Source organism: Typopeltis vanoorti, chromosome 13 (genome assembly GCF_054136105.1).
Source record: "Typopeltis vanoorti isolate ZY-2024b chromosome 13, IOZ_Tvanoo_1.0, whole genome shotgun sequence".
Classification (NCBI taxonomy): domain Eukaryota; kingdom Metazoa; phylum Arthropoda; class Arachnida; order Uropygi; family Thelyphonidae; genus Typopeltis; species Typopeltis vanoorti.
The window spans coordinates 108702413-108718863 of record NC_143561.1 but is presented as its reverse complement, the minus strand read 5'-3'; the positions used below and the strand labels follow the sequence as shown (position 1 = coordinate 108718863).

The 16451-nt window shown below is 34.1% G+C and overlaps 1 protein-coding gene across 3 annotated transcripts in view; it reads right to left on the bottom strand.

Annotated features, from left to right (window-relative positions):
• Nucleotides 1-16451, bottom strand: part of LOC150100462 (integrin alpha-PS2-like) — a 511813-nt gene that overhangs the window by 281096 nt on the left and 214266 nt on the right. For all 3 annotated transcript variants that reach the window (XR_016549302.1, XM_090403279.1, XM_090403280.1), the window contains exon 14: nt 609-654. Coding sequence is in view for 2 of the 3 variants with exons in the window: in XM_090403279.1 (XP_090259405.1) it covers nt 609-654 (46 nt within the window). In the remaining variant the exon portion in view is untranslated. The remainder of the gene's footprint in view (nt 1-608; nt 655-16451) is intronic.

The following is a 16451-nucleotide window of genomic DNA, read 5'->3' as shown; positions in this document are numbered from 1 at the left end:
AAGACATAAAGAGAGAGGTGGAAAACAGGTTCATGAGAAATGTAAACAGAGAAAAATTAGAATATGGGAGAAGATTAGTGTTGCAATTCCAAAGAGTGAGCAAATCCCAAGGAGCTTTTTTTCACTATATGGCGAGTAGGAAGAAAAAGGATAGTGGATTAATTACCGTGCTGGATGAGATGAGACTCAGATGACCAATGCAGAAGACATTGTTCAGCAATTTAATGATCCTCTTGCTGCAGGCTTTGTTAACAGAAGGATGACAATCGGTGAAGTGTTAGAAGTGAATGAAGAGCATGTATTCCAAATACTGAGTACTCTAAATGTTAAAAAGGCAAGTTTTCTATTTTGCCGCACATTCTGCATGCTCTGGAGAATAAAATGGTCTAAGCATTACCTCTAACAATCAGTATAGTTAAGTAGAGACTTTGATTATGATAATGTATTATGTACACATATAAACACTAAAAATGCTTATCTATACATATACTTATCTTAAATATATACCTGAACTAAAAACCACATACATCCCATTTTATAATAAAATACCCTCTATGCCTTCTTAGAAATCATATTTTATTAAAAATTTTAATGAAATTTACACCTACCTGAGAAATATTGCTCGATCAGAATCATAAGCACCAATTAACATATCTAAATGAAAAGGAAAAAGAAGGTTCAAATGTTTTTTGTATTTTTTCTAAATATTGTAAAACAACTAAAATTAACATATTATCTAGTTTCAAGAATAGCCTATATATTGAAAACTTTTTCTTCATTTATTGAAGTCAGTAGTTTTAGATTCTTTGATCTGCTTCTTCAGAATTAAATTTACTAAAAAGACTTAAGTAAACAAAAGTAAAAAAATAAAATAACAAGATTAGACCAGGGTTTCTCAGACTTCTTGCTAAAGTGGAGCCCTAAAGCAAGCAAACTTTTTTTTGCAGAGCCCTCACAAATCAATCTTTAAAATAAACATGAAAAAAAAAAGGAAGAAATCAATAAACACTCCCATTTTACAATTCAACAGGTTGAGCATTACTCACTCGTTGCATCTGAACTACTTGCACTCTCATTACATTTGTTAATTTTCAACTACATTCATTTTAAAGGGTAGAATTATTTCAATTTCTTAAATGCTACCTTGGGCACTCATGTACTAGTAAACACTTAAAAATTATAGAAATAAATACATAATCAGAGGAAAACACAAGTTCTTTGACAACTAACTAACCTTAAATGAACTTATGAAGTTGGTGTAACATTCACCAACAAATATGGCAGAATTACATGTTCTTAATGATTAGAATCTTCCATAAAACTTTTTCCTGAATACTTTCTAGATAAATTAGAATTTTTCACAAATCATTACTCAGAGTTTCTATCGACAGCACCGGAAACACAGCAGAATGATATAGTAAAGTGAATGGGAAAATCAAAAAACCTTGAATTCTGCCCCTAAACTCTCAGGCTAATCTCTTGCTATAAAATCTTATATATGATGGAGGCAAATGGCAACTGCCCATGTTAAGGTGTCTGTTGACTCAAAAAAAAAAAAAAAAAAAAAGCTATAAAACAAATATTGCATTTGATCCATTAATGGAAAAATAAAATAAATTAAATTAATGTTTGTAAACAAGATATGCAGAGCCCTAAAATTTCAGTTGTGGAGCCTTAGTGTTCCACGGAGCCTGCTTTGGGAAACCCTGTATTAGACACACATATTCACAAGAATAAATAATAATTTTTACAACCAGAAACTAACTGGTCATCAACAGTACATCAACATAATCATAAGGTGAAGCTAGAACAAAGAATGTTAATCCTATTTACAGAGCTGAGCCACCTTGTGTGTAGTTACAAAAAAATACAAATAAAAATAAATAAAAAATACAATTAAGGCCAAAATTAAAGTTAAGTGATTTGAAATAAAAATTAAATTTAGATAATGAACTGAATAACACAGCATTATATTAAAAAAAAAAAGTGGGGGGGAATGCCTTATTGCCTGCCATTTATAAGAATGAAACTCTCCCAAAGCTTTGTCTGCTTTGGTTATGGTGAGCCAGTTTTTATATCTCAAGGATTTTACGGCCATGATTTCAGCTAGAAATAAGCAAGGTAAAGGTACAGATAAAAATGGTAAAGCCATTGTGATCTTGGACACCATCAAGTACAATAGAAAAATCTCTCTTCTATTAAAATATCAGTCCACTTACCAGGAGATTACTCAGAAAATTGCCAATAGCCAAATCAAAAACTTACTTTTTTACTCAAGGAGATCATTTGGGATTAAGACACTATACTGAACACACATTTCAGTAGAACCCTACATTTCTATGGCCTACCAAAATTCATAAGGAAGGAGTCCCACTCATACCAACAGTTGACAGCAAAAGATGCCTCACCTATTGCTTATCCAAATTTTTAGCTCATCTTTAAAGCTCATATACTGGCCACACACACACACAAGCCTCTGTGCAAAATTTATCAGAATTTCTGACAAAATTAAAAACTGAACTCTTCAGCCTACAGACCTCATGGTCAGCTTTGATATCCAGTCCTTATTTACCAGTGTACCTCTGGCTGATCCTCTTCAACTGTTATCAGAGGAGTTTCCTCTAGACATAGTTGACCTGTTCATTTTTGTCATGCACTCAAGAGTATTTCATCTGCAGAAACCAATTTTACAAACACATTGAAGGAACCCCTTGTCACTTGCACTTGCCAATTTTTACCGAGAGCATCTTAAAGAATCCCTATTCTCTTCAATACAACCCCAACCTTCCTTTAGTGGGTGATGTGTTTGCCATCTAGTCGGATTCAGAACTGTTTCTGCCTACCTATTAAACCAAAATCAACAGCCTTCATTCGTGCATCACCTTCACCACAGAAAAAGAAAGGGATGAGAATTTAGCCTTATTGTCAAGTTATTTATTTTCACAGTATTAATGACAGCACAGAATGATATGAAAATAATATTTATTAACTTATTTGATATTTCGCTGGTATTATATCCAGCATCTTCAGAGCACAAAAATAGTTTGTCACAGTACGTGAAACAACAACAATTTGGTATAACAGTGGAACTAGTTTAAAAATATTGTAACAGACAACACAAGGAACTTAAGTCCTAATTAGACACCATCTATGTTGGAAAAAGAGAGAAAACAAATAACTAGATCTTAAAATAACTGTCTCCCAGATTTTTGGTAAATTTATACAGCCATAGTTATTGAGGTTTTGAGTATATTTTAAAGCTTCTGTTGATTCCAAAAACAATCTCTCTGACTTATATTCTATTATCATGGATGTTTGTGATTGTCTATGAAAATACTAGTGGTAGTAGTGGGCAGTAGATGGCATTGGTGCAGATGATGGTAGTTGCAGTTCATTGTCGTTTTTTTTTTTTTTTTTTTTTTTTTGTGGACTTAGTGATGGAGACAGAGAGTTGTGGAGTGGGTGGCCCTCCCTCGATGAGTCTTTGGACTCCCTGGAGGTGTCACCTAATAATAATAATAATTTTAATCAATATTTGTTAATCCATGTAAATAAGATTGTTATTTTTAATAATATAAATAAATAAATATATATATATATATATATATATGAATCACTATAGACTCTCAAAACCATTAGTGTTATTTTAAAGGTGATTCTCCCTCTTGAAAGGGCACAAATCCTCTCTTCTTATCTTATCTCTTCCCTACCCAAATTTAAATTGGGTAGGGAAGAGATATATGCTACTGAAATATGCTACACCCTTTGATTTCTACTCATTATAACAACTTCCTCAGTTAACTAAGTTTTGTACGCCCTCTAATTTCTCATGCTACTATCCCCACATGAGACCATCCCTACTAAGTACCACCCTTGTAATTCTAGACTACCTGTCCTGATACACTCCCCCAGAAAACAACAGTTTCTCACCAAATACCTTCATCCTTCTGCATTCAAATGTGATCTATCTCTTGATACAGCTCTCTTTTATTCTCAAATGTACTCCACAAATCCACATATTTCAGACTTCTCTCCACGCATTCTTGCTATTATCTTGTTCATTATCATTGCTATGATGGCCATAAACACAGTCTTTTGAAAGTATGACAAAGAATATTTACATGAAAGATTCCTAAAGTTAATAATCAACTGCTGGAGGAAATGTACCGGTTAAAAGCTAAGGTTGTATGTAAATTTAAGAGAGGAAACAGGTCGCTGTGGAAAATATAGATAAATAAGATTAATAAAATACTCATTACAAAGTGTATATATATATATAGTAATATCTTGAATAAAATATATTGTAGACAACCTATCCTCAGAAGAACGTTGGCTTTAGACATGGAAGATCATGTATAGATAGTTTCTTTATGTATATGTTTTTCTCTTAAAAAAATTATCCCAAAAAAAGTCGAGTTTAATTGGGAGATACAATTAGCATTTATAGATTATAAAAAAGCTTTTGATAAATTACATAGAGAAAAATTAAGTAGTGTAATGAAAGTACAAGGATATACATTACATAAAGTACAAGCTATGCAAAATTTATAAAAAAACAGAAAAATAAAGTTACAATTAGGTAATAAATTAACAGAAGGTACTGTAATGACTCGATGTAAGACAAGGATGTAGTTTGTCTCTGACTTTGTTCATATAATACATAGTCTTTAATTAAGCTGCAAGTCAGCAGTTAGAACTGAAGGAGAAAGATGGTTTGATGCTAAATTAGATGTGCAACAAGGATGCATATTATCTCCACTGTTATTCATTATCTATATGGATCCTGTTATGAAGAAAAGAGGTATTAAATCTGATCAAGCATCTGTAGCTCAGTTGGTATAGATGAAGCCCTTTGATTGGAAAGACCTGATTTCGATTCCTGTCCATGATGTGAAGAACCTTCATCTGGTCTCTTTTGAGTAAAGGTGAGTTAGCAAGTCTCGTATGGAGGTAGAGGGTTTTTCACCTGGAAACTTTGGTGTTTCGTACCTCAGAACAGGAAAGCCGACCGATGAACACACACACAGATTTACAGTCATAAATACTTAATCCCTCATTAGGAGGACTCGACCAGTCCTACGGGACAGATAAGGAATGGGGGGGAAACACCATACAAATAAATAAAAATTAAATCTGATATCAAAATTGGCAATGTTGATCTTAGCTCTTTACTTTATGAGGATGATGTTATGATTCTGAATAAATACAGTATAAGTCTGCAAGATTCCCTGACTACGAATAGCTGTTGTAATACATTTGGTATGAAAGTTGGCAATAAAAAGACAAACACAATGAAAACAAGCAGATACATTGAAAACATCAACTGTATCCTGAATGGTGAACCTATAGAATGAGTAAAATATTTCAGCTTCTTAGGCACAATTTTTAGTGAAGATGGTAAATTAAGTATGGAAATAGAAATCAGAATTAGTAAAGCTGGTATGGTAGGAAGACAGCTGAATAAATTTATATGGAATAAGAAAGAAATTTTAGCCAAAACACTAAATTAGCTGTATATATAGAACAGTGTTCAAACCAATTTTAACTTAGGGATCTGAAAGCTGAATAAGTAAACATTTGATCAAAGATACTGGAGACCACAGATATGAGAGTTCTGAGAAAGATTAGGTGAGTGAAGAGATGCAATATCATATTAAAAATGAGGATATTAAAAAATAACTTGACACTTTTAGCATTCAGGAACGTGTTAGGAGAGTTAATCTCGGAATAGGAGAGGAAAGATTAGCAAAACAAGAGTTCTTTGCTAAGTTGACAGGAAAAAGGGCCTGTTGTAGGATTGATACAGTAAAAAGTGTCCCAGAAGACAGAAACATAAGATTAGATAACACTGGAGTTTTGACAAATTGTAGATTAATTTGAAGGAAAATTGCTGATCAGTATTTATTAATGGTGTAACTTTTTCAGGTTGTGTTGTTATGTGCCATCCAGTCGTTTTTGACTTTTGATGATCTTGTGAACAAAGACTCTCCATCCTACTCTGCCTCTTGTCCTTTCTTTCAACAATTGTAAGTTCTCGTTGGCAAGTTATTTTATGTTGTCCATCCAACTCTTTTGCAGTCTTCCTCTTCTCATTTCCTCAATCTTCCCCAACCGGGGAAAAACTTTTCCAATGATTCATCTGCTCCTTTAACATGCCCAAAATACATGAACTTCTGTTTAGCAATCTTTGTCTTCAAGGAGCATTCCATCTTTATACTCTCTAAAATCTTCTCAATGGTTATTCTTGTACTCTCAAGGGATTCTTAATAGTCTACATCACACACACACATAATTCAAATGAATCAATTCTTTTTGTCTTTCTTCTTAATAATCCAGCTTTCACATCCATGCATCACTATTGGAACTACCGTTGCTATGAAAATTCTAACTTTCATAATTTTTGTCATAGCTTTTTTCCCCATAACTATCGTTCTTTTAACTTTATCTTCACATTTATCCTTATTATTATTATTCGTGACACCTCCAAGGAGTCCGAAGACTCATCACGGGAGGACACTTACTATACAACTGTCTACACCACTACACCGAACCTCTACTACCAATCATCTCCATCAACGCCATCTACCACCACCACAACTAATATTTTTCTTTGTCTGTAAATTGCGTGTGTTCTGAAGGTCCAATTTGTCTATAAGGAGGATGAAAAACCCTGCTACCTCCGTATGAGATCGGCTAACTCACCTTCGATTGAAAAAGTCCACATAAAGATTCCTCCCATCACGACGAGAATCGAACTTAGGCCTATTCCAATCGAAGGGTGCAATGTACCATCATTCTTCCAATTGCACTACAGAGGAGCTTAATCATCATTTCTGATTCTGGACCCCAGTAAATCATAACTTTCAATGATCTATATTTTATCTCCCTCTATTATAATATTCATCTAAATTGCCAGAAGCCATCACTTTTGTTTTGTTGATGTTTAAATTAAGTCAGGATTTGTACTTTCCCTTTTAACCAATAGAATCAACAGCTCCAGATCTTTATTAGTTTCTGCTATGAGGGTTGTATCATTTGCACATCTTAAATTATTTATTTTTCTGCCACCAATCTTAATTCCAGCTGGGTCTTTGTCTAAGTCAGCCATTCTCATAATATACAGACTATAAATATTAAAAGGATATGTCAACAGTATACAAACCCACCACACCCCTTTTTCCACTCAAACACTGTTTCTCCCAAAACTGCTTTTACTGAAGCTTCTTGGTTGTCATACAGCTCTCTTAACAAGAGAATTAAATGCTTAGTTATCCTTATCGATCTCATTACAATCCAGTCTGTTGTAATCTATACAATCAAAAGCTTTCTTATAATCAATAAAACAGATGAATACTTCCTTCTGAAATTCTCTTGTTCTTTCCATAATCCATCTCATGTTTGCTGTCTGAGTTCCTTTATCTCTCCTACAGCCTGCCTGTTCTGGTGGAAAATTTCTCTATTCACATATGGCTCCAGTCTTTGTTGGATCACTTCAGCATAACTTTACTTGCATGTGAAATTACAGTAATGGTTCTGTGATTTTCACAATCCCTGGGATTTGATTATTATTATTATTATTATTTTTTTTTTGGAATTGGGATGAATGCTGGTGTTTTTTGATCTCTGGCCAGTATATTGTTTCTTGTTTCCTGTACCTATTGAATTCCAGAAATTTCATTCCCTTACTTTTTCATTTAGCACTATCGTAATATCTAGTACACCCATTTAGAATACATTATCAGGAATTTGATATGATGGAAAACAACAATAAAACGAGGTATAAAACAATATTCAATTAACTAGAAGAAAAATATTATAATTACAGTACAATCTGGATCCAATCAGATTACATTACAAGATATCGAAGATGACCTACAAAAATCAGTTAATGAATTAAATAAGATAATATAATAATAATGTCTAACGTCAAAATAAATCAAATATTATGGCATTTAAAGGCAAACATCAAAAATATAACATGAATATTCAAATAATAACAGTTTAGGTTGTCGAATATCATATTATTATTACACCCTCCATGGAGTAGACAGACTCATCACAGTAGGTTCATTCAACTGACAACGTATTTATCATGGAGAATCTTAAAATCCTTAACACTCCTTCCATTAACAACACACTCTGGTAATGCGTTCCATTCACTGAAAATTCTGCATGTAAAAAAATCTACTCCTCACACCCCTCTTCACCACACTTTTACATAACTTCCAGGAATGACTTCTGGTTCTTCCCCTCTCACCTTCTAACTCTTTTTTATAATCTCCTCTGGATTAACCTGATAAAATCATCTCACTAACTTAAATGTCTCTATCTTCTTCCTCTCTTCTTCCTATCCACCAAAGAAAAACTCCCTTGAGTTAACTTTGCTCAGTTAACCTTGATATATCAAAAAAAAACAAAGATATATATGAAAAAATAAATAAATTTCAGAAAATCTGTTGAACAATTACAAATCCCACACAGTACAATAACTCAAGTATGGTGTCAGCAGAAATCCTACCACTGTCTAGGACAGTGGTTTGCAAATATCACACAGAACCATTATTAATGAACTTTGTGTCCACAGAAAATCCTATCCTTGTCTAGGGCAAAGGTTTGCAAATCCCATGCAGAGCCATGATTCACAAACTCTGCATCAGCAAAAATTATTTTCTTCAAGGAAAGTGGACACACGAAGATACCGTGAGTTAAATTGATGGCAATATTATATAGTAAAAATATGACTTCTACAATTAATTAAACTTGCCATATTGTCTCATAGTGTATAACACTAGATTTGCTATATTTTGGATAAATAAGATAGTTGTTGAAAGTTTTTCCCCCCTAGATTGAAAAGTATATTATGCTTTTTCTTATTTTCATTTATATGATGTTATTATTATCGACTTCTAAAAAGTCATTAGACACATTGTAAGAGGCAGATCTTAAAAATCAGAGTCTATCACACCATTCCTTAAACTCATTCATTGTTTGTGCTCTCAGTACCCTATCAATAAGCATTCCAAGCTCCAATCACTCTCCATGCAAAAAGGCCAGTGCTCACCAATTTACAAATGGAAGTTACAACTTCCATTTGTAACTTCCCTTTGTCCTTGCACATTCCTCTTGATCTCCAATCAGCTTATATGATACACAGTCAAATGTCTTTGGAATATCCAAAAAAATAGCAGTATATGCCTTTCCCCCATCAATCGCTCTTGTTACTTTAGTGTAAAAGAGAATTAGATTATTAAAATAGGAACACCCCTTAACAAATCCATGGTGACTCCCAAAGATAACATTACCCTCATCTAGCCAATGCTGTATACAATCTCTCACTAATTTCTCCAACATCTACAAAAGAAATACAAACTGGCCTATAGTTGGATACTTCTATTCAATCACCACTCTTAATGCAATGGGATAATTTCATCCCCTTTCCACTCCTTGGGCACCTTTCCCATAGCCTGACTCTCATTGAAAACCATGTCAATGGAGATGTCAGTTACTTTAGCACTTTCTATTAAAATGTGGTGAAATTCAAAATCCATAGCACAACTTCGAATTGCATTATGATTTTGAATTTATGACGGTACATTATGCCCTTTGATTGGAAAAGGCCTCAGTTTGATTCTCTTCATGATGGGAAGAATCTTTATATGAAATTTTTGAATTGAAGGTGAGTTAGCCGATCTCATATGGAGGTAGCAGGGTTTTTTCTCGCAGAAACTCAGGTTTTTCATCCCTGCGTACAGACAATTTGGCCCTTCAGAACACATGCAATTTACAAACACACACATACAAAAAAAAAAAAAATACTAGAAAAACTATATACAGGCTATCTGTCAAAAACAAACTCTATCAAAATATCCATAAAACCAGAGAAATGTACCAGGTAGCTAATTCCTTATGCACCAAAGAGAGGAAGCCCAAAAGACTAAAAATAAAGCTAAAAAATTGCAATATACATGAAGTTAAAGTGAAGAATTCAACTACACTACAGATACCTTGCCAGAAATCATAATCCAAAAAGAACTTCCCATTACGAAGGAGGTCTCTGAAAAGTTCTTGGCCTCAACCATAGATGGCAACACTATTGGCAAGATTTTTTTTTTTTTTAAGTTGGCACATCTGTCATAAGCATCCCTGTGAAATTGCAAGTCATTCTATCAAGTAGTTTGTTTTATACAGCTGTCTGATGCAAATGTCTGTATCCCTTGAAATGGATAATATTGAATATCGTGCAGTTATAAAATTATTTGTAAAAGAAGGTTTAACACAAAAAGAAATTCATTCGAAGTTCATAAAAGTTTATGGGCACTCTTCTCCTTCATTTTCAATAATTAAGAAATGGGCTGCCGAGTTTAAATGTGGTATTACCAGCCATGAAGACAATCCACATGAAGGACGTCCAAAAAGTGTAACAACACAAGAAATCATTGATCAAGTGCACAATATGGTATTGAATGACCGGCAAATCAAAGTGCGCGAAATTGCTGAGACTATAGGCATTTCAAAAGAACATGTAGGATACATTTTGCATGAAGAATTGCAAATGAAAAAGCTTTGTGCAAGATGGGTGCTACGCTTGCTCACAGCAGATCAAAAAATGCACTCGCATGAAAATCTCTGAACAGTGCTTGGAGCGTTTTAACAAGAATAAAACTGATTTTGTGCATCGATTTATTACTATGGATGAGACTTGGATTCACCACTACACACACCAGATCTAAACAGCAGTCAAAACAGTAGACAGAAGCCGGATGTTCAGCACCAAAGAAGACAAAGTCGGTTCCTTCAGGAAAGGTCATGGTATCGGTGTTTTGGAATGCTAAAGGCATTTTGTTTATTAATTATTATCTTGAAAAGGGTAAAACAATAACCGGGTAATATTTTTGTGATCTTTTAACCAGACTAGATGAAAAAATTCATGAGAAAAGACCCGTTTGTAAAAGAAAAAAAATCATCTTTCATTAGGACAATGCACCTGCCCACAAAGGTGTTTTGGCAATGGGAAAATTAAAGGATCTGCATTATGAATTGTTGGAACATCTAACCTATTCCCCAGATTTGGCTCCCTCTGACTTCTGTCTCTTCCCAAAACTAAAACTCCTCCTTACTTGTCAGCGTTTTTCTTCAAATCAAGAGATGATAGAGGGGTATTTTGCAGATCTTACTGAGAACCACTACAGGGACAGGATAATGGAGCATCGCTGAAATAAATGTATTAGTTTTAAGGGAGATTATGTTGAAAAATAAAAATAATTTTTAAATCATAAATTCGTTTTTTCATTGTTAGGCCAAGAACTTTTCAGACCACCCTTTATGTGTAACAAATTTACAAGGTCAGAATTTGAAACTGCATTAAAATCCCATAAGAATGAAAAAGGACCTGGACTGGATAGTATAATAGCATAGCTCTAATCATGTCCAACATTCCATCACAATGGAGAGAAGGCTTATAATACCAATATCTAAGAAAGGCAATCTGAATAGCACAGAAAATTACAGAAAAATCCCCCTACTTCCTATCACACTGAAAATCTATAATAGGAAGTTTCTAAACAGAATTGAACCATATGTCACACCTCTTCTACTCAAAAATCAAGGAGGTTTCTTGGAAAACAGAAGCACTGGTGAACACATCCACTTTCTTAGAAAGTTGCTAGAAGGAGTAAGAGACAGACACCTTCCCTTGATCTTAAACTTCATAGATTTCTTAAAAGTTTTTGATTCAATTAATAGACAAAGGATGTTCTAAATTCTCAGTTATTATGGCATATCCTTGAAAATAATCAAACCAATAGCAGAACCATACCAGAACTATCATACAAGGATAATGGTTAATAGAGAGATGGAGAGCTTTACGATTTCATTTTCATTATTAACCTTGATTATGTATTCAGACTCAAAGAAAATGAGTGGAATAACTCTTGAAGATTTGGCAGGACGAACCCCCATAAGCAGTCTCTGTTTTGCAGATGACATATTGATTGACTGCCTGATTAACATTCAGACTGCCCGGAACCACTTAGATAATTTAAGTAAAAATGCAGTACTAATCAGGTTTGCAGTCAATAGCAATAAAACTAAAGTCCTAAAAGAACAGAATAGAAGAAAATATTAGGCCAAATGACCAGATTCTTGAAGAAGTAAATGATTTTCAGTACATTGGTTCCTACATCGATACTCTGACATAGTGAAAAGAAAACACAAAACTCAATTCCATAAAAGTCCAACTAATAGCTGGAAATTCAATCTCATCACCACAAACACAAAATCTGTCTGTAAAAAACCACTAGTCGAGCCATATTTATATATAGTCTTATATAGTGCTCAGTCAATGTGCCTTTGAACAATACTAGGAGATATATGTGGCAAGATCACATTCCTAATACTGTTATTCTTGAAGAAAGCCAGCAAAGACCCCTAACAGAAACAATTCAAAAAAAGTCAACCAGGACACCAACTAAGACATCCATCCACCTTCACATATGTTTAAGTGTTCTTGCTCTCTGAAGGCAAACTAATGGACAAAGAGGATGACAAGGAAACAGTTTAGGCAATACACAAACATACATCTTTTTGAAGTTGAGGTTCATGAACCATCTGACATTTACCATTCGGCACAAAATAGAGGGCTCACTTTCATCTAACAGACTAACTCCACGAGTTTTTGTTATATGAATACAGTAAAACCCCGAAGTTAAGCGGTAGGTGGGACCAACAAAAAGCGCATAAGTTGAATTCGGGGTAACTCGGGGTATAATTTTGCATGTAATTTATATATACAAAGATACAAAATATTAGTTAATTGGGACCACAGGTTTACAAAAACACCTATATTTTTAAAGAAATATAATCATAATTGTAGTTTTTCGTACATAAAAAAAGAAAGTTATTTCAATGTCGATGGTTTCATAAAATCTAATAGATTCGTCTGACGGCATAATGTCTTTTTCTTGTCATGCAAAATTTCTTTATAGCAAGCCAATGAATTTTTTATTCCATGCCTTGTGGCTACAATTCGTTCCTCGTTAGAATCTATGTCCTCCAAAATCTGTAAACCTTTCTTAATTAAGCTGAGACCTTCTGTTAATTTTGCAATTGTCATATGCTTTTCTGGTAGAACTGGATCTGAGGATTCGGTTTCTTCAGTAGTGCTTTGCTCACGTATCTCTATGAGCTCGTCAATTGTAAGCTCCTTGTTATGCGAGTCTAACAGCTCGCTGATATCTTCACTGTCGACTTCTAAATCAAATTGCCTGGCAAGGTTGACATCTTCTATTGCCTCAGCAACTTGATCAGTTTCTGGCAGCATTTCCATTTCGCATTTAAAAAAGGATGGACAAAGTTTTTTCCAGACACCATTCAAGATTTTTTTTAGAGCTCTTGGATTTTCCGAGCGATAAATTAAGAGAGGCTTTAACTTGCAATCACCAGCTGCATTTCCATCAAGCATTACTGCCAACTGGTCTTTGAAAGCCTTAAAGCCAGGAAACGTTTTTTCTTCATGTGCAATGAAAGTTCTCTTAGGCATCTTTTTTCAGAACAAGCTGGTCTTGTTTACATTAAATGTGGTTTGACTGCTATAGCTACCTTCCTCGATGATATCCTTAAGTGTCTCAGGGAAAGAAGACGTAGCCTCTTTATCAACACTTGCCGCCTCTCCGCGATGCCGTGTCAGTTACAGCGATTTTTAAATCAGTTGAACCAACCATCTGGCCACGAAATTTTCTTCTTTGGCCGCTTCTCCAGCTTCTACTTTTAGCCTCTCAAAAATCAGCTTGGTTTGGCTACATATTGTCGTTTGATCAACTGGACAATTTTTTACTCTCACTTGATTATCACAACATAATTTAAGCATTGTTTCCATCTCACCAATAATCCCCTGACATTTACGAATTATGATTCAATGATTGGGCATTTTTCACAGCAGCGAGAATTCTTTCTTTATCTTTTATGATTGTTTTTACTGTGGATTCCTGTAGATCGAACTTCTTTGCTAGCTCACAAATTTTCATTCCGCCTTCAAAATCCTTAATAATGTTGAGTTTTGTTTCCAAAGTCAATGTTTTTCTTTTCTTGCTAGCTGTAGAAGAATCGGACTTGCTTCTTTTGGACGACATTATTATTTTTTATGTGATAAAATTTTTATCAAGAACATAACATTAAACAATTGCAAGGTTTGTGGACTATAAAAATTGTGTATGAATGGAGACCGTGTGAAACACGTCAGTGCTTGTTCACAGCATGTGCGACACTGGCAAATGTGGCTGGCGCCGGAAAGATGGTGGTGAGGCGTGAAGTGGGACGGGAATACGTACATATAAGAAACCGTGTAACTCTGGATTCTCGTAAGTCGGGGCATTACTATATTTCTGTTTTCAATTCCTTATTCATGCATGAATAATGAGGATGAGACATTATGCAGCTTACAACAGTATGTGCTAGTTGCTTTAATATAGTGTATATACATGTATACATTCCTGAAAATATAAAAGGTTGAAAATGGGTTATTAATTTTATTTTATATCAGATGGTATTTGAGTCCATAAATCCAATATAATGGGTTTCACGAATTTGTTAGTGTTGGATCTAGGAAAAATCCCTGTTAGACAAACCTTATACATACCAACGCACCCACCTTGTTTTCTCCTTTCCCACATAATTTTACAGTTAATGAACTAAGATGATTTGACATTAAGGCCTAATACTCCAGAAAACGTTGACAAAAGCTTACTGAGACAACTAGTGGTTAAAATAAGCCTAGTATGAAGGAATTTTGAAAATGTTAGCTGATGCCTAGGATGGAGTGACTCAATCAAGTACAGTGTGATGAAAAAAACTGCTTCCTCAAATTTGTGCAATTTTGAGGCATCGGGCTTGATGAACTATGATGAACTTGATGAATTAAGAACTATTTGCAGAAAATGCAACTGGGCTTACTTTAAAAACTAACTTCAGCAAACTGGAGAAAGCAATGAGTTATGGAGATGTTAGTGTTCTACAAAGAACAGCTCTGAAATCAAGAGATAATACAGCTACATGAAAAACTGATTTGTTGATAAGGATAAAAAGGCAGATCCTCACCAAGGTAGTTTTTAAAGACATCAATAGTCTTTGAAAAATTATTAAGCTTTATAAAAATTTTTATAGTTTAATAGTAAAAGTTAGCAACTCATCTCAAAATAACTCATGAAGAAATGATGATTTCATTAAATTAACACTGGCCAATTTTGCTCTACACAAAATATTGTCTATTACTGAGATGTCTAATTTTGATGTGATTATTTTTAAAAGAACAATTTACTGTCCTACTTGTCTTTTTGGCAATTTATGAGGCAACTAGTGACAGCTGCAGCACCATTTATAAACTTGACCAATATCAGTAAATTAAAAGACTGAAAAACTGAGTAGTTGGCATCATCTCCAACCAACAGGCTATGGTGAATTGTGTATAGTGGAGTAGCACGTCCTCCCACAATGAATCCTTAGACTCTCAGGAGGTGTCACATAATCATAATAATAATAATGAACTTCAAGTTTGATTTATTGTAAACACACCATTCTTCCAAAAATAAGTACTGCAGATTCAAGAGTAAACAAAACTCATGTGAAATAACTTGGTATTCCACATTAGAGTGCTAATTTATTTAAACTGGCTATTTTACAAGCTCTTTTGTCTGCTTTCTCAGGATATCAGGATTATTCTGCTAGGCTGGCTGAGTAGTTAGCATCACCTCCAACCAACAGGTTATGGGTTTGAATGTCACAATGCACGTTTAAGTAGAAGATGAATTTCATAATCACCACCCTATTTATTGGAGGCATAATATGGAATACTGACAAATTTCCTGTTTGGTCTCTAGAGTAGAACTGGATTACTTAATCCTTAGCCTGCCCACAGTACTAATACCAATTCCCATAATGTGGCCTCATTGCCAGAACAATGTCTCAAACATGCCACTATTTGAACTTCCCCTCCAAGCACAAGCAGTATGTAGCAATGGGATTATGTGCCAGCTGACTGAGAAACCTCTTGTTAACCAACAGGTTCAAGCCAGTATACTATCCAGTGGTCCTACTGTTTTTACTGCTGTATCCTCAAAATGGAAGATGTTTTTAAGTTTCTCTTAGTAAGCTCTTGAAGGGCATATTTTATTTTGTAAAATTTATAAAATTTTATTTCAATTTAGATTTAAATAAAATAAATTTTATTTAGATAAAATTTATCATAAGAGATACACTTCTTCAATGTCATACATATAAAATTAAATGTAACTTCAGAATAAAAAAAGTTTCAACTTGGACAAACAAAGCAAAATATTTGGTTAATCTCTTTAAGATCTACAAAATTCAGTTCTCCATTACAATCATTATACTGTCAGTCAGTTGAAATGAGAGCTACTTGCTTTAATTCATAAAACAAGCAGAAAAAAAGTTTTTTTTTT